This window comes from Asterias amurensis, chromosome 21 (assembly GCF_032118995.1).
Source record: "Asterias amurensis chromosome 21, ASM3211899v1".
Classification (NCBI taxonomy): Eukaryota; Metazoa; Echinodermata; class Asteroidea; order Forcipulatida; family Asteriidae; genus Asterias; species Asterias amurensis.
In genome coordinates this window covers 15,070,736-15,089,493 of record NC_092668.1, presented here as the reverse complement: position 1 = coordinate 15,089,493, position 18,758 = coordinate 15,070,736, and the positions used below count along the sequence as shown (strand labels likewise).

General features: G+C 37.5%; 3 protein-coding genes across 3 annotated transcripts; 1 reads left to right on the top strand and 2 right to left on the bottom strand.

Annotated features, from left to right (window-relative positions):
* Positions 1–318: 318 nt before the first annotated feature.
* On the bottom strand, positions 319–9,148 carry LOC139953212 (gelsolin-like protein 2). Its single transcript, XM_071952672.1, has 11 exons — positions 9,008–9,148; positions 4,408–4,585; positions 4,206–4,301; positions 3,761–3,832; positions 3,546–3,673; positions 3,154–3,262; positions 2,735–2,845; positions 2,416–2,588; positions 2,008–2,083; positions 1,809–1,904; positions 319–1,652 (listed from the first exon to the last, which is right to left on the bottom strand). The coding sequence occupies exons 2-11, from the start codon at positions 4,567–4,569 to the stop codon at positions 1,560–1,562; spliced, it is 1,116 nt and encodes a 371-aa protein (XP_071808773.1). The 5' UTR covers positions 4,570–4,585; positions 9,008–9,148; the 3' UTR covers positions 319–1,559.
* On the top strand, positions 4,708–5,064 carry LOC139953387 (uncharacterized). The gene has a single exon (XM_071952896.1). It carries the CDS (start codon positions 4,708–4,710, stop codon positions 5,062–5,064), a length of 357 nt encoding a protein of 118 aa, XP_071808997.1.
* Positions 9,149–11,615: 2,467 nt separating the features above from the next.
* LOC139953211 (gelsolin-like protein 2) lies at positions 11,616–18,392 on the bottom strand. Its single transcript, XM_071952671.1, has 11 exons — positions 18,239–18,392; positions 17,252–17,408; positions 16,783–16,878; positions 16,490–16,555; positions 16,111–16,238; positions 15,564–15,672; positions 14,892–15,002; positions 14,501–14,673; positions 14,168–14,246; positions 12,220–12,315; positions 11,616–12,003 (listed from the first exon to the last, which is right to left on the bottom strand). The coding sequence occupies exons 2-11, from the start codon at positions 17,387–17,389 to the stop codon at positions 11,911–11,913; spliced, it is 1,089 nt and encodes a 362-aa protein (XP_071808772.1). The 5' UTR covers positions 17,390–17,408; positions 18,239–18,392; the 3' UTR covers positions 11,616–11,910.
* Between the last annotated feature and the right edge of the window lie 366 nt (positions 18,393–18,758).

The window sequence follows — 18,758 nt, the reverse complement described above, 5'->3', positions numbered from 1 at the left end:
ACACACATGAAATACTAATAATACGGCCATCTTGCAATCGTAGTAATCCAGGAGCACGGGAGCACCATCCACCACAGGAAAGTTTCACTTGAATGAGTTCAAATTATGCGAGATTACGTAATACGTCGAAGGAAAAGTTCTATAGGTGCATTTGAACTGGATTTTTTTGTTATGTAAATTGGCATGACGACACTTATTAAACTCCCCCATGCATGATCACTTTCTACATGCAATTCTGCACACGCTCAAGAAATCTCAAGAACGAACAAAGAAAATGAAAACAAACAGAGAGAATTAAGCTATAAGAACAATAAAAACTATTGTCACATTCATTTTAATCCATAGTCTCTGTTGATGCACTCATTGATTTAAATAATTGCGTCTAATCTAATTCTTTTATTTTAATCTTTTATAAATTCAGATTGTTCATAACTATCTGATTCTTATTTAAAATCAAAAGTTATTATCCATCGTTACTATGAGCCTCAATGAATAAATGAATAAATAAGTTAAATAAAGTTAGAGCTATATAAATAATGTATTAATATCAATAGTCTATAAGACACTTTCGGTGTTTGTGTTTATTTGGGTGTGTTTGTTTGTTGTGGTGCTTATTGCTTTATTGAAAGCAGAACTTAATGCACTGACTCGAGCGCAACGGTATTATTTTTTTGAGTATGCGAGAGGTTCAATGAAATAGTGACTCCTGAAAATTGATTTGTAGGACCTTTTTCTGTTAAATTGCCAAACCAACTCAGTAAATGGTTGTTTTTATTGCAAGAGTTGTGTCTTGTTTGTGTGTAAACTAGTATACAATTTTGTCCATTTTCTGAAATGGAAAGTAAAATATTTCAATGGTAAATTTGTTTGTGCGGTGTTAATTTTTTGTTTTATATTGTGTGGTGAATTACATGATTATAATAATGCACAAAATACATTGGCCTTCTTCTTATAGGCAAAACATTTGCACCTCACTGAAGTGTCTAAATATAACTATCTACCTCTGTATGCCAATTATTTTAGTAATAGCCACACAAATTACAAAATTTTAATAAAGCCAATTGTGGTGAATGAACACTAATGGCCTATTAAAAATGACAATTAAACTGACTAAAAGTTGTCGGTATGATATTGACCCAAGTTTACCATTGATTACAAAGCACTTGATTGGACATGAGAACAAAAGAAGTCCATATAAATGAACTTGAAACACATTGTGGACTTACACACGTCCACATAGTGCTTGTTTACAGTGTTAATGAATGTGTACGTCAAAGGAATGTCCACAGAGTGATTCCAACACAGAGCTGTTCAGTTTGCAGGCATTGTCTCCCCAATGCAATTTGGGGAGAAAAGTACCATAACAAACTTAAGATAGAAAAAAAACACTGATGTTATGGAAATCAAGAAAGTCGGCCTTCGGTAACCTGGTGTGGAAGGGCCGAGAACTAAATGGGAATAACTTTCGAACGGTAGAGGGCAGCAGATACAAGACTAAAGTAAAGGGTTATGTGCGACAAGTCGGCAAACCATCCGACAATGCTCATGATGGCTACGATTTAAGACAGAGCCTTGAAGAATTCCGGCTTCTCGTGGCCCTCATTGAGGCACGTGATGGGAATAAATGGATGAGGAGTATCCTGCAGATATTTCTGTAATAAAAGGGAAAAGAAAAAACAAAAAATAAAATGGAGAAAGTTACATAAAACTACAATGGTCCCGATGCAATTAGGTTTTCTTCAACACCATTTTAGCGAATAAATTCATCCTCATTGAATGCTTAGTGTGATCTGAATATTCAAGCTTACGTGGGCATATGAAAAGGCGTTCCTCTTCTCAGTGGTATCGGCTCCTTTTCCGACCCAGACGTAAAGCTCCTTCGTGTTGTCCAAAATGAAGACATCCTGTTTGGAACATTAAGTGGATAAAACAAAGTTGTAATGAAAGAACACCAACATGCACGGACAATGATATGGTTTCTCAGTTCATATTATTGGTTAAACTCACCGATGAATCAAGCTTTGACTTTGGCAAAGTTCCCTCAGCCTCCTTGGTGAAATAAAGCTTGTCGGTGTTTTTCAACCTGTTCACACGGGATACAAGAGGAATAAGAGGTTACACAATTGACAACCATTATGAAAAGCTACATAATTGAAGAAACAATGTTACACATAGGTTCGAGCTCATGTTATTTAATAAGATAAACTCAACTTTTAATACAGAAAGTTGTTATAAATAATCCAGGCCACAATGAAATCATTTAACTTTTGGTTATAAACTTCTTGGAATTGATAACAAACGAACTTCGATAAAGTAATGCTGATTGCTGAACCCAAGACACTACTAGAGAAAGGCCTTAAACTGCGATTTAAAATGTTTCTCGAGACATCGAACTACAAACTAACATGAAAGTACCTGAAGAGGGCGGGCTTTGAGTTGTCCACTCCCACAGCAAAGTCTTCTTCATCCAAAGGATCATCAGCCAAAGCTTTCATGAATTGATGATCTGGTCCTACTCGGGCAGATTCCAGAACCTGACTAGTTGCTTTACCACGAATACCCTTCAATTTCTGCAAGTGCTGCATAGCCTATTATAAAGACAGGTGTTTTGGAAAAAACAAACTTTTTGACAGTAATGTCATAAATCAAACTGAAACTAGGCAAAGTTGCGAACAGAGCATGCAACAATTTGTTTAACCAATCCATCTTATCGGACTCTATGAGAAAGGCTTACCTTTGTTTTCTCGTCCTTGTTGGCAGTCTCACCATTCCATTGGAAGATCTTCAATCCAAGATCCAAAATGAAGACATCACTTGAATCCAGTACGTGTTTGTTCAGAGGTCTCTGTTGGAAATCAAAATTCATTCATCATGTATTAACAAAACACGTCTCCCCAGCTTGTCTAGTAAAACTGATTTATAGCAAACCATGACTATTACATTTTATGCTAAACGTTCTTAATCAATAATTGCGTCTTCTGAATTGTTTCGTAATTAATAATTTGGACAGAAATCAAAACTGTCTCGAAAAGCGGGAATTTCTAAGGTGTATAAAGAGATAGATGTAAATGGCACTACGGAGTAAAGCTTGTTCTAGTACCCCAGGATAGAATGTAAAGTTGTGACTAGGGCTAAACGTTGAAGATCTCATACCTCTCTAAGAGTGACGTTCTTCTTAGCTCCCTTGAACTGCAACAAACGAGGGGTGTAGTTTTTAGGTCCAACGTGTCTGAAGCCAGTATCGGCACCACCCTCCATCTTACTACAACAAAACAAAATTAGTACTTTATGAAATAATATTGTGTTTTCAAACAACACTCAAAATTTTACCACTATTATAATATTATTCTAATGAAATTTAAGGTTAAGAAAGGCGCCACAAGTGGGACGCAAAGGACCCGGTCAAGAGGGGAGGGGTGCCCCCATGGATTTGAAACCCCTCAAAGCTGACGTGTTTCTTAAGTTTCATAACATTTGAATTCTTTGTGAAGTCCACTCCAGGTATTAGTTAAATATTATTGTTTCTCTATTGTTAGTGACCTTACGTTATTACAGCGAAGTAAGTCTTGAATAAATCGGACTCATAATCCATAACTTCACGATGCTGGACGGGTTTATCATCCAGAAGATGGTCCAACTCGACCGTCTTATAGGCTGCTGTACCGTACTCATCCTGCAACATAAAAATAGCAAAATAATATCATCACGAGACCAAAACAAAGTTCAAAACTTACAACCAACCAACGAAGTTGTTTCTTACCTGAGTTGAATATTGACCGATCCAAAAGTGTACGTCATAGAGCAGCTCCTCGGACTTGGAATCGGGCTTTTTCTGAGCGATTGCAAGAAATGCAAATTGTCAATGAATAGACATTAGAATCACAAATAGATTATCGAAAATGCTTATGAATAAATTGTTCTGAGGAGTCGAGACATTCATCTTTATTATATTGTCCTTTAAACAAAAAGGTAACTTCCCAAATTTAAAGGATTGTTCCAAGTCGCTAAAAAGAAATTTATTGAAAATTGGTTGAGAAAATGCTGTTCATATAGTAGGCCAATGAAAGCGGCCGTTTTTTGAATAATAATTAGTTTGCGATCATAGTGTCGTGAGAGCTATTTTTCATGTTCAATAAATTGTTATTAACTGCAAAAAGAAACTGCATTTTTTAAGTTTTTAGTATTTTGAAGAAGTTGTATCTTACATAAGTATTAAGGATGATGTAAGAGTCTCCATTGAAGAAGCTGCCATAATCCTCCTTAGGCCAATGCTCGACCTTGAACTTATTGATGCGCCACACCTTCAAATACAAGTCATGACAAAAGCAAGTTAAGTAAAACACCCAAACATTATTGAGGTATATTAGAACGTTTATAAGCTGGATGAAGAAGTGGAGAGTAAATGACCTGCAATCCGGGTTTCAGTCCAGCTCCTTTCCATGCCGCCTCAGTCTGAGCAGATTCTTTCTTGATGGACTTTTCAGTGTCTGACCCAAAGAGAGCAAGATTGGAGTCTTTCCAGTCATACTTCTTCGCCTTTACTAGACCGCGGGTTGGTGGAGCTGCCATGGTTACAGAACAGGGACTAGAAGAGGAAAATAATATACATTACGTTTAAAAATATCTTCAACAAAAACTGATTCGTCAAATCAACATTAATATTATAATTAAATGTGTGCAATATCTCGCCTCCAACGAATTCAGAATATGGCTGCAAGGATCCTTACTGGTACTAGACGCAACGACCATATCACACCAGTTCTTAGATCATTACACTGGCTGCCTGTGACTCGCAGGATTCAATACAAATTGATTCTTATCATCTACAAAGCCTGCCACAACCTTGCTCCTCGATACCTAACTGATCTGCTAATTCCATATACTCCTGCCCGATCACTTAGGTCATCTTCAGATACATCTCTTCTCAGGGTCCCGGCAGTAAATCTCAAATCAGCTGGCGAAAGAGCTTTCTGCCGGGTAGCACCACAGCTGTGGAACAGTCTCCCTGCAGACTTAAAAAATGTGAACTCCATAGCTGTTTTTAAATGTAGACTTAAGACTTAAGACTTTTTAATTCTGAATATAACTAGTCTTTTTACTATTTGTGTTTAGACTAATCAATGCATTTCTTGCTGTGATGTACAATGTATACAGTATGATTATACCTTTTGTTCCCTTTGTACTTTTTAAATTTATTGCCTTGTTTTATAAATTTCTTCTGTTTTGGCTTCGTTTTGCTTTTATAATGTTTTGTGTGTTTTTGCCTTTTTAATCTACAGCGCCTTTGAGCAATTTGTTTGATATATGGCGCTTTATAAATGCTGTTTTTATTTTATTATTTATTATTTATTAAGCATGTCGGTTCAACAGCCGTGGGCAAGAATTTGGGATATGGGATGGCCGTAATGATAGAAGACTTGATGGGAGTCAATAATGGCAATTGCTTCAAGACAGCTCCCTTGGTCATACCTCAAACTCGGCATCAAGACACCTCCCATGGTCATACCTCTCGGTCATACATTAGAGCAAAGACCAGACCCGGTCAATCTCAAGATAGAATCGGGAAGCCTACGAAATTGCTGACATTTTTGTCACAGTAGTCATCACTTCCATGCTGGGATATTAGGAAAACAGATGTGAAGATGTACCTACACCGGCATTTGATTCTCACTTAATCATTTAAATCGTTTCGAATTATGTCAATTTTCTAGCTTGTTATTTAGCTTGAATACAAGTAGTTAACCAAAATGGAAACTGTCTGGATATATGATTTAAATAACTTAGGTTTTAATTAAACAAACCGAAATCTCAGTTGGGCATCAGAAGTTGCAAGAAAAGAATGACACAAAAATAAAACTACCAGACTTTGTAAGGGGTGACTTTATACGTGGCGACTCTGTAAGGGGTCACTTTGTAAAGTGTAACTTTGTAAGGGGGTGACATTGTAAGGGGTGAGTTTGTAAGGGGGTAACTTTGTAAGGGGGTAACTTTGTAAGGGGGTGACTATGTAAGGGGGTGACTTTGTAAAGGGGTGACTTTGTAAGGGGGTGACATTGTAAGGGGGTGACTTTGTAAGGGGGTGACATTGTAAGGGGGTGACTATGTAAGGGGTGACTTTGTAAGGGGGTGACTATGTAAGGGGGTGACTCTGTATGGGGTTGACTTTATAAGGGGTGGCTTTGTAAGGGGGTGACTATGTAAGGGGTGACTTTGTAAGGGGGTGACATTGTAAGGGGTGACTTTGTAAGGGGGTGACATTGTAAGGGGGTGACTTTGTAAAGTGTAACTTTGTAAGGGGGTGACATTGTAAGGGGTGACTTTGTAAGGGGTGACTTTGTAAGGGGTCACTTTGTAAAGTGTAACTTTGTAAGGGGGTGACATTGTAAGGGGTGAGTTTGTAAGGGGGTAACTTTGTAAGGGGGTAACTTTGTAAGGGGGTGACTATGTAAGGGGGTGACTTTGTAAAGGGGTGACTTTGTAAGGGGGTGACATTGTAAGGGGGTGACTTTGTAAGGGGGTGACATTGTAAGGGGGTGACTATGTAAGGGGTGACTTTGTAAGGGGGTGACTATGTAAGGGGGTGACTCTGTATGGGGTTGACTTTATAAGGGGTGGCTTTGTAAGGGGGTGACTATGTAAGGGGTGACTTTGTAAGGGGGTGACATTGTAAGGGGTGACTTTGTAAGGGGGTGACATTGTAAGGGGGTGACTTTGTAAAGTGTAACTTTGTAAGGGGGTGACATTGTAAGGGGTGACTTTGTAAGGGGTGACTTTGTAAGGGGTGACTTTGTAAGGGGTGACTTTGTCAGGGGGTGACTTTGTAAGGGGGTGACTTTGTAAGGGGTGACTTTGTAAGGGGGTGACTTTGTAAGGGGGTGACATTGTAAGGGGTGACTTTGTAAGGGGGTGACATTGTAAGGGGGTGACTTTGTAAAGTGTAACTTTGTAAGGGGGTGACATTGTAAGGGGTGACTTTGTAAGGGGTGACTTTGTAAGGGGTGACTTTGTAAGGGGTGACTTTGTCAGGGGGTGACTTTGTAAGGGGGTGACTTTGTAAGGGGTGACTTTGTAAGGGGGTGACTTTGTAAGGGGGTGACTTTGTAAGGGGGTGACTTTGTAAGGGGGTGACTTTGTAAGGGGTGACTTTGTAAGGGGTGACTTTGTAAGGGGGTGACTTTGTAAAGGGTGACTTTGTAAGGGGTGACTTTGTAAGGGGTGACTTTGTAAGGGGGTGACTTTGTAAGGGGGTGACTTTGTAAGGGGCGACTTTGTAAAGGGGTGACTTTGTAAGGGGGTGACTTTGTAAGGGGTGACTTTGTAAAGGGGTGACTTTGTAAGGGGGTGACTTTGTAAGGGGTGACTTTGTAAGGGGGTGACTTTGTAAGGGGGTGACTTTGTAAGGGGCGACTTTGTAAAGGGGTGACTTTGTAAGGGGGTGACTTTGTAAGGGGTGACTTTGTAAGGGGTGGCTTTGTAAGGGGTGGCTTTGTAAGGGGTGACTTTGTAAGGGGGTGACTTTGTAAGGGGGTGACTTTGTAAGGGGGTGACTTTGTAAGGGGCGACTTTGTAAGGGCGTGACTTTGTAAAGGGGGTGACTTTGTAAGGGGTGAGTTTGTAAGGGGGTGACTTTGTAAGGGGGTGACTTTGTAAAGGGAGTGACTTTGTAAGGGGTGACTTTGTAAGAGGGTGAGTTTGTAAGGGGTGACTTTTTAAGGGGTTGACTTTATGTCGCCCCCTGGCAAAATCGCGCCCTATAGCAAAGTCGCATCCTAACAAAGTCACCCCGTATACAAAGTGCCCCCTGTCAAAATAAGTTTGTATGGTCATTAGTTTTTGGAGTTATTATCACTAGGTACTCCCTCACTTTGTGACTTAATATTGGTGATAATTTGTTTTCATTGAACAGCTCACTTGAAAAACAATACGGTATGAAAACAAATAAAAACGATGTCACATGGGAACACAACTTGCCAGTGCCTCGTTCAAGGATACACGTTTGCTGAAACCATAATAGCTTAAAGACACGACCAGACTTGATTTCACTTTGCGACGAATTCCATTTCAAAGCACGTATACTAAATGACCTAATATGGTAGTTGGGTGCGGGTTACCACTCTGGAAGAAGCTTAAGTCTCATCCAGACCCCCCCCCCCTCCAATTTGTGCGCATCGGGTCCGATTCCCATCTCAAACGAATCAGGTTACAATGCAGTAACATAAAGGTCAGAATTATTCCACTTTCATGGAATATTTCACGAAAGAAAACTTTTAAAAACAACTTCTACATGATCAGAGTTTCTGGAAAAGTAACTTGTAAATAAAATGACCAGTTTTTAAACAAATTACTTTCAAAGTCCTACGTCTAAAAGTTTGTTTCTTGACGTCGAGCCTTTTGATGACGAACTAACATTATATACACCTAAAAGCAAAGCACGAGTGGGCGACAAAATAACAGAAGGGGAATACAACTTTTGTTTTCAACATCGCACAACTGTGTTTGGGTTTTATCTTTAAAAGACAGTCGCTTACTCCAGAATTTTAATTTAAAAAAATTATACCAAATTATAAATATTATTGTATAGGGGTAGGTGCAAGAGCTTTCATGTTTTGTTTATAAGAGGCTGGTATTTTATTCTGTCTCCGAAAGTTACGTTAGTTTCACAGTATTAAGCATTTATTAATGTGTATATCTGTAGTGTAGATTTTATTGAATCCGACACATCCTCGATGCAGTTTTTAAAGTTTGCCCGACTCGGGTATTTTAAATATTATGTACTTGGGTCAGCAGATTTATAATAAATAAATAACTTTTAAATAAATAAATAACATACCGCCACGCCCCGCCTCTCTTCTTGCACAGAAAGCAAAAACCATCTAATTAGCTCTATGTCCTATGACCAAATATTTAATGTGAAAATCAAATCATTAAATACCAACTTTAACTTACAAAAATGCCGCCATCAGTCTGGTAATTATAAACTTTTATACTGCTTTGTTAAAGTACATACCTTCTGGAGAAAGCCGAGATCAGTTGAAGTAAAGATTTGTGGACTGCTTCCTCTACCAGCCAGAATCAAAACACTCAGACCAACTGCAGTGACAAGAAACCAACGCCCTGGAGCTGCAAGATTTGGCGCTGTGCAACTATGACATATTATATTTTAAGGTGATCCCTTAAATATCAGAAATGTGGAACCCAACGCTAAGGTATGGCCGGCAGATTGGACAATAAACACGCTGCGGTAAAGGGGGCCCGAATCCTGTATTAAAAAGCAACAATCTTTGATTTTGTTTAACAATTTTTCGATTTTTTTTTTTTTTAGTCTTTAGATAAAGATGATACAATAAAACTCTAACATGGGAAAATTTCATTTCAAAATGAGATATCGCCTAGAATGCAGAGCGATTATGTCCACGCAGGGAGAACAATCCCCAATATGAATACACAATCTGAGAAACGTTACAAACAGTAACTCTTCTTAGATTCAATTTTTTAGAACATAACTGATGTTTTTTGTTTTATACATAACCACATTACTTCGAAGTTTTTCAAAATGCCTTATATCGAAAGCTACTGTATAGGCGTCTAATAACCAAAGGTTTATTGGTATTAATGAAGAGTGATTATTAAACGTCCCTTAAGATTTTCCGGCGCGCGCAATGAGGTTCACACACAACATACCATCGCTCAAGACCAAAATAAATTTGTTCTAAACTTTTAAATAGACAAGTTTTGCCTTCCATACCGAGATGATATACAGAGAATGTCTGTTGCATTCCGATCTCGAGGCAGATGTTTAAAGTATCTCTCAATCTTACTCTGTTAATGGATCCCTTCATGCTCATGAATTATGTATAATTGTATGGTGACAAAATCAAATCTTAGCCAACCAAATCGTTGATTTTCAGAAGAGGCATAAAAGAGGAGCTATAAAAACCGTTCATTTAAATACAATCACAGCAAACTGGATTGAATAAATGAACACCCGATAGCAGGGGATGTAAAAACCGTTAAGTTGTTAAATAGAAAAAATACAAATAAATAGAAAATTCTTCATTTTGTGATTAAGCACTCGTCAATGGATTTTTCTGTCCACGTTTCGGCGAGCGCGCTATAGAGATAATCTGCATCATAAACAACAATACAATTTAATGACAAGTACATTTTACAATCAGTGACAAAAGAGTTTTTGTTTTGTTAGACAACCTTTTTCCTTTAATACCAAATAAAATCAGATATGGCATAAATTAATAGCAAAATATATATAACTAAAGCTTCCTACACACCGGGTTCCAATAATTGACCTATCTTGTTAAAGTTTGACCTACAAGCGGCTAGGCTTTCAAATTAAGTTAAAAAGTGAAAAGTAACTGTTATGGTGATAATTATAAGTCGTGCATTCAGTGCATCAAAATAATGGGGAGTGAGTAATTAGTTGAACCATTTTAATTTGTTAAAGATCCTTATAATTTATGCGCATTATGTGTAATAATCAGTGACAGGATTTCTTCTCACCAGTGCAAAGAAGCAAACTTCAAAATAAGCTCCAAACATTCATGATAGGTTCCATGCCATTCTCACCAGTGCAAAGAAGCAAACTTCAAAATAAGCTCCAAACATTCATGATAGGTTCCATGCCATTCACAGCAATAATAATTAGAATATCAAAGAATAAGACTATAGTTTCATGCAAGACCTGGATACGTGAGGCATGGAGGATCACTTAATTGGAATGTATTTTCCTTCAAAGCAAAATTGTTTTGAGATTTGGTTTAGACTTTACATAACTTTCATGAAGATTTTAAGTACATCATTTCTTTAAAATTACTCTGATAATTGTATGGCAAGTAGCACTTTTAAAGTTTACCTAAGGCAAGCAATCATGATTATATTTAATTTACAAACATGTGTATTCTTCTAGAAAAGATTGTGTACCTTAAAACATTCCCCTTTAATGTCACAAACTTGTTTATAAGGCACTTATGCGGAAGTATTTAGCAAAAATTATCAAAAGATTTTTTTTTTTTCTTTACATCAATTTCCGATACTGAACACAGCTTGCTCTGCCAACAGTTACAAGAGGACCAAAACAAAAGAAACTAAAACAAGTTACCTACAAAAATAAATGGATGACTGCTCAAAATTAAACCTCCCCACATAAAAGTGTAAAACCGTGGAATGTCTGTTACACATGAGTGAACTTTAGAAACATCATACATGGTCGTGATGGTACTTTGGTTAATTGCAAATGATAAAATAAGTCCCACATTTGTTAGGGATGCATTTGAACATTTCTTATCTGGTATAAAAATAAAAGTTAATTTTTCACTTTGTTACCCTGGGAAACCAGACGTTTTCAATTTTTGGGGTGTGGGGGAACGGATACAATTTGGGAGTTATCTTTAAATGTATCCAACTGTTCATTTGGACATTTTGAAAGTTGGACAAGATGCTGGGTTTTTTTTGTTTTTTTTTCTTTTTTTGGGGGGGGGGGGGGGTAGGTTACTACTGTAGTGGTACACCACTACCTGTAGTGGTGTCTTACTATCTCAACAGTCGTTGGGCCATTGGTGGAAATGTGAACAAGTTACAAATGGAAGACATTGTGTAGTGAGTTTATCTCTGCTCTTTGAGTGGAGGTTGGAGGGCGATTTCTTAAAATGGCAAAGTGCTAACAATATATATCTAAGATGAGTTGTACCATGAAATGGAAATGACATCAAGTTAACTTGCTTGAAAATAAAAACATGTATTTCTTTATTACACAGACTACAATTAATGCTCCCCTTTTCACCTTCAAGAAATAACTACCGTTGTTTCTTTCCTTAACCAAAAGCTTAGCGATTATGTTGCCTTCAACTTTACAAGGCATTCTCATGCATTATTTTTGCCTGAACTCTTCTAATCATCCTAAGGCATGATTTGAGCAAACAGTGCCGTCTCTTTTCCTTCACTCACCACAGTGACTGGAACAAGGGGATGCTGGGTCTTCATCAAGTAGTTCTGAAATAGAACAATAGAAAAAATCATTCAAATATTTAGCATTGGCGTATTGAGAAAAGAAAACCAACTTGTTTAAATACAACTGGCTAGGGGCCTACTTGTTCCCTCATCTACAAAATGGAAATATCAAATGTAACCATGACAAGATTAATACTATTTATTGAACATTGCAAGCAATTCAAATGAGCGCTTTGTTCCGTTGTAAAAAGAACTTACATGGGCATAAGACATGGCATTTTTCCTCTCAGCAGTACTTGCTGCTTGTCCAATCCATGCAAACAACTGCTTTCCATCATCAACAAGAAACACATCCTGGTTGAGAGAAAAATAATATAGACAGAGTTAGAGATAGAGATGGATTAAAGAGAAAACCCAAACTAAGATAAGTCTTGATGTCTAACTGGATAATAGAACCACAACATGTCTAGTAATAATCCTTGACCAGGTGACGAGAAATGAAAGGGGGAAACATAGACAGAGTTAGAGATAGAGATTGGTTAAAGAGAAAACCCAAACTAAGATAAGTCTTGATGTCTAACTGGGTAATAGAACCACATGGGACTTATTTTATCATTTGCAATTAACCAAAGTACCATCACGACCATGTATGATGTTTCTAAAGTTCACTCATGTGTAACAGACATTCCACGGTTTTACACTTTTATGTGGGGAGGTTTAATTTTGAGCAGTCATCCATTTATTTTTGTAGGTAACTTGTTTTAGTTTCTTTTGTTTTGGTTCCTCTTGTAACTGTTGGCAGAGTAAGCTGTGTTCAGTATCGGAAATTGATGTAAAGAAAAAAAAAAATCTTTTGATAATTTTTGCTAAATACTTCCGCATAAGTGCCTTATAAACAAGTTTGTGACATTAAAGGGGAATGTTTTAAGGTACACAATCTTTTTTAGAAGAATTCCCATGTTTGTAAATTAAATATAATCATGATTGCTTGCCTTAGGTAAACTTTAAAAGTGCTACTTGCCATACAATTATCAGAGTAATTTTAAAGAAATGATGTACTTAAAATCTTCATGAAAGTTATGTAAAGTCTAAACCAAATCTCAAAACAATTTTGCTTTGAAGGAAAATACATTCCAATTAAGTGATCCTCCATGCCTCACGTATCCAGGTCTTGCATGAAACTATAGTCTTATTCTTTGATATTCTAATTATTATTGCTGTGAATGGCATGGAACCTATCATGAATGTTTGGAGCTTATTTTGAAGTTTGCTTCTTTGCACTGGTGAGAAGAAATCCTGTCACTGATTATTACACATAATGCGCATAAATTATAAGGATCTTTAACCAATCTCTATCTCTAACTCTGTCTATGTTTCCCCCTTTCATTTCTCGTCATAAACATAGACAGAGTTAGAGATAGAGATTGGTTAAAGAGAAAACCCAAACTAAGATAAGTCTTGATGTCTAACTGGATAATAGAACCACAGCATGTCTAGTAATAATCCTTGACCAGGTGACGAGAAATGAAAGGGGGAAACATAGACAGAGTTAGAGATAGAGATTGGTTAAAGAGAAAACCCAAACTAAGATAAGTCTTGATGTCTAACTGGGTAATAGAACCACAACATGTCTAGTAATAATCCTTGACCAGGTGACGAGAAATGAAAGGGGGAAACATAGACAGAGTTAGAGATAGAGATTGGTTAAAGAGAAAACCCAAACTAAGATAAGTCTTGATGTCTAACTGGATAATAGAACCACAGCATGTCTAGTAATAATCCTTGACCAGGTGACGAGAAATGAAAGGGGGAAACATAGACAGAGTTAGAGATAGAGATTGGTTAAAGAGAAAACCCAAACTAAGATAAGTCTTGATGTCTAACTGGGTAATAGAACCACAACATGTCTAGTAATAATCCTTGACCAGGTGACGAGAAATGAAAGGGGGAAACACAGGGATTATTCAGGTCCAGTCTAAAAGTTGTTCAATTGCATTTCTAAGCTTCAAAAACAGTCCAGCTTCCAACAAAACTGTCTTGTAAAGGTTTACAGGAACACGAAAAGAGAGGGCATTCAATTAGAAGGTTTATAAGAAAATAAAGGGAAGGTCCTACGGGAGACTGGTTGGTTTTTATCCTTTACTTTCTCTACTTCTCCATATTCAACCATAACCCAATAAGGAGGAGACAAAAGATAACAACATACCTTGGAACTCAGGAAGCTCTTGGAGAGTTTGCCTTCAGATACAAGACTCATCTCTAGTTGACCAGTCTCGTCAGAAACACTACAGTATAACAGAACAAATTAAACACAATTATTGTATGGAAATATTCACTCATCTATTCTGTAAGGAACATTAAGTAGCCCCAACAGATTAGGAGAAAAGGGTTTAAGAGCAAGTTGTTACTGCAAACCTAAAACCATGAAAGATTCCATCCACAAAGACAATAATGAGTTATAACTTTACACTACAGTTTTCCTCTGCAGGTTTCTCTTCGATAAAAATATAACAACGATAAATTTCTGAGATCACATTACCGGAAAATGGCTGGAGTGAAACTGTCATCAGCTTGCTCAGCCCCCTCAGATAAATCCTCCTCAGAGAGACTTGAGTAGAACTTATGGGTGGAGGAAACGTCACCTTCATCCAGAGTTTCAACTTTTGGCTTACCACCACGGTCGGATTTCAGTTGCTGCAGATACTGAACAGCCTGTCATGAATAAAAAACAATGTGTGGTTAACTTAATCAAAATGGCATCATTATTTTCATAATGTTTTAATGTACTGGTGAAATGTTACGACACCAGCAACAGAGTTAATTGTAATGTAGGTATATAAGAAGGAGATGGTGAAATGTTATGACAGGTACATTGCCAGCAAAAGGGTAATTTGTAATGTGGATGTAGGTTTATAAGAAGTAGATGGTACCTTAAACTTCTCATCTTTGTTGGCTCCTTTTCCGTTCCATTGGTAGATCTCCAACCCAAGATCCAGAATGAAGACATCATCCGACTTGAGAGAAAACTTGGACAGAGGTCTCTGCAATAAATAAAAAGGGTCAACAATAAATGCATTTACTTTTATCCACAAACCAACACCCAAAAAGCTTCACACAAGCGTCAGTACTGGTGCAACTGTACATAAATATTATGTAACAATTGTAGGGAGTAATGCACACGTACAGTGACTCTTGTTACAAGGTCACTGGCATTTGTCAATATGTCTTTACAATAGAAACATTGTGGCGCAGCTATATCAGAGGAAAAACAACAGTTGTTTAGGTTATGAAACATTTAACATTAATAGTTGTTAGTCTTGAAAATTACAAGTTTGTTTGTGAACTTTGTATGCCTAAATTTGCTTTTGCATGTTTTGGAGCTCCCGCATGGCAATCATTAACCAAGACTGGTCTCCACAGTAATTGTTTAGCAAAAAAACAAAACATTTATTTTAGAAAAAACTTTTGATTTGCTAAATTTTTGTTTATACATATTTTTCACTTGGCAATGTTTGGATGATTATGGATATGAAATTGCAATTAATGACATTATACTACCCAGCTGAAGAAACACTAACATTAATATTTGAACAGATTTATACCTCTTTTGTTACGATACTTTTTCTGGTTCCACTGAAATGAAGGAGTCTTGGCTGATACTCTTCAGGCTTCACATGACGAAATCCAGTGTCTGCTCCTCCATTCATCAAGCTGTACAAATTAGAAATAGTATAATAATTCTCCCTCAACTGAAACTCAACAAAGAACAAAAGAACCCAAAAGCCAAAGCACTGTTATAAAGTAATTCAGTCTAGTTAAATGCCATTTTTACACTGTATCTCTTATCCATGTGGAATACAGCCCCAATGAGACCACAGTACTTGTTTACACCATGGTTACCCCAGCCCACTTTCACTGTGTTCCTATTACAGGGGGTTCCTCTTGCGCGTGTCAAGATTACCCCTACTCCAGAACAGGGATGGCTATTCCCTATAGGGTATGCCCATTTACCAGGGCAGGTAAGCGATCATAGTGTGAAAAGGCCGGCTGTTATTTCCCAGGGAGAAAGCCCCGGTGAACAGAGTAGTATGAAAAGGACTTATGCCCTCTGTTGTAAATCAGACAAATTCAAATAGGGAATAGACTTACTTGAGGGTTTGGAAATATGACAAGAACATTGGCGATTCATGGTTCATAACTTCACGATGCTGCACTGGTTTATCATCCAGAAACGTGTCTAACTCCACTGTCTTGTAGGCAGCGGTCCCATACTCATCCTGTCAAATACATAACAATCAAACAGACCAAATCAAGTTATCTTTTACCTCATGTATGTTCAAATTTCCAAAGATGAAACCTACTTTGTTTCTAGGTATCTCATCGGTTTAACATTGGGAAAACCTACTGGTGAAACAAATGGATTTTATATAAAACAAAACATTGTCCCTGCAACCTCAGCATTGAAACCAACACTATAACAAGTGATAATGCAGATTTGTGTTCTAAATTCAGCGTTAATCAAACTTACCTGTGAAGATGATGCTCCAATCCAGAAGTGAACATCATAAAGCAGTTGGTCATTCTCAGGTTCTTTCTACAAATAAGACACACACAATACTACTCGTTAAAAGTGTCTGACAAGCAGGTACATTATTTTGGTTAAAGACTTGGGATCTCCTGTTCAAGATGAGCATTTTAATATAAGTGAAAGACTTGGGATCTCCTGTTCAAGATGAGCATTTTAAGAAAAGTGAATAGAAACATGAAGTGGGGCCATTAAGCTGAAAGGTGCAAGAGAAAATAATGTCTTGATTTACTTACGTAAGTATTCAAGATGATGTAGGAATCACCATCATAGAAGCTTCCATAGTCTTCCTTGGGCCAGTGGGTAACTTTAAACTTCACAATACGCCAAATCTAAAACAAAATATTGAAACACAGAAATTGGTAGATTTATGAATATAGTAATCCATTGAGCTGAACTTGACCTCAGTTATTTTTTTAAACTCATTGATTATCCATTGTCCCCTTCAAGGCATCTAATGGAGTAGTGGTTGCTTAATAAAAGATCCCATTGTTTTTTTATGTAACTAGTTAGTTTCGGACTGACAACATTAGTCCACTAAAAAGAAATAACATGCATACGCTAACGACAACAGCTCTGGACAGGTAGGTTTGGGGAGAGTAAGTTTCTCAGACCACAACGGGATGGTGGACGCCCTAATGGAGAGAGAGTAATTTGAAGTGCTACCACTACTTTCCTTTTTCCTTAACATTCTCCTTAATTTACCTGAAGTCCAACTTTTTCCCCAGCTCCTTTCCAGGCTGGTTCAGATTCAGCCGATTCTTTCTTGACTTGTTTCTCAGTGTCTGAGCCAAACAGAGCAAGATTCGAATCATTCCAGTCGTAAGTCTTGGCCTTCTGCATTCTCAGGTTTTAGTGATTCCTGTTGCAAAGGGTTAACAGGGGTACAATGAAGTTTTATATTTTATCACTCGGAAAATGTTTATTACCATGTGTTAAACTTAACAAATTAATTTTTATTGTTTGATGTAGGGCTACTTGACCCAACAAGTCCATTTCAATTCAAAACAAAACTTCATCTGTGCATTGACATAATAGTTTGAAAGATTCCACCAGCTCCCGGGCATTCGCCACACCTCCACGGCCACACCAACATGCATTTAAATTCAATATGTGAAGGGGTGGGGGGGGGGGGGTGCTTCGCTTTCTACCATTGTGTGCAAATGTATACTTTATAGTGCAAATGTAACGTGCAATGTCATGTGTATTCATTTCTCCATGGTGGTTAATTTTGTCAAACATTGTGGGGAGGTCTATCCTCTATGGGTCATATAGGTTATCAGCAGACTGCACTTAGCAGAATGCATAAGTAAATCAATCAGTATACATTCTATAGCAAGGGCATGGTCTGCATATTAAATAAGCAAATGCACACTGCACAGATGAGATTTAATTTAATTTATAAACTCATCGATTTATAAAATAAAATGTAGTATAAGCTAATAATGAATATAGCTCGATGTCGGGTCTAACAACAGATAATTCTCAGATTCAAACCAATGCCATGGGTTAAATTCGTCGTAGAGCTCGACATGGATAAATTATGTTTCGAATTCGATGTTATTTAGTCTTGCCAAAAATAAAGTTTGTTCAACAGAATCAGTGAAGTCCCTGTAAAATGAACTTTTCTACAACTAAACATCTTTCGGAGAGGCACCTTTGTACCTCCATGGATGAAGAAAACGTACTCACCTGTATTATAAAGCCAAGTTTCAACGAACTGAAAGAAGGTACTATGCTGAGCTACTTCGTCCTACAGTGTTATGACGCGTTCGACACCCCCTTGGCTTTGATGCTTTGGTAAAGGTCGAGCTGGGACAACCACTGCCTGCTGTACTGTGCGCATGCACCTGTTATTGCAGTGCGCACTAACCATACAAACCGTATAACACAACCAAAGCCAACGCCCATCAATTACGTCACGTATAGAATGTTCCGAACAACAACTTAATAGTTAATGGTTCAATACATTAAAGGAACACGTTGCCTTGGATCGGACGAGTTGGTCTATAAAATGCGTTTGTAACCTTTTTTTATAAAATGCATATGGTTGGAAAGATGTTTTAAAAGTAGAATACAATGATCCACACAAGTTTGCCTCGAAATTGCGTGGTTTTCCTTTTACTGTGCGAACTAATACGGTCGGCCATTTATGGGAGTCAAAAATTTGACTCCCATAAATGGCCGACCGTGTTAGTTGACGAGGTAAAAG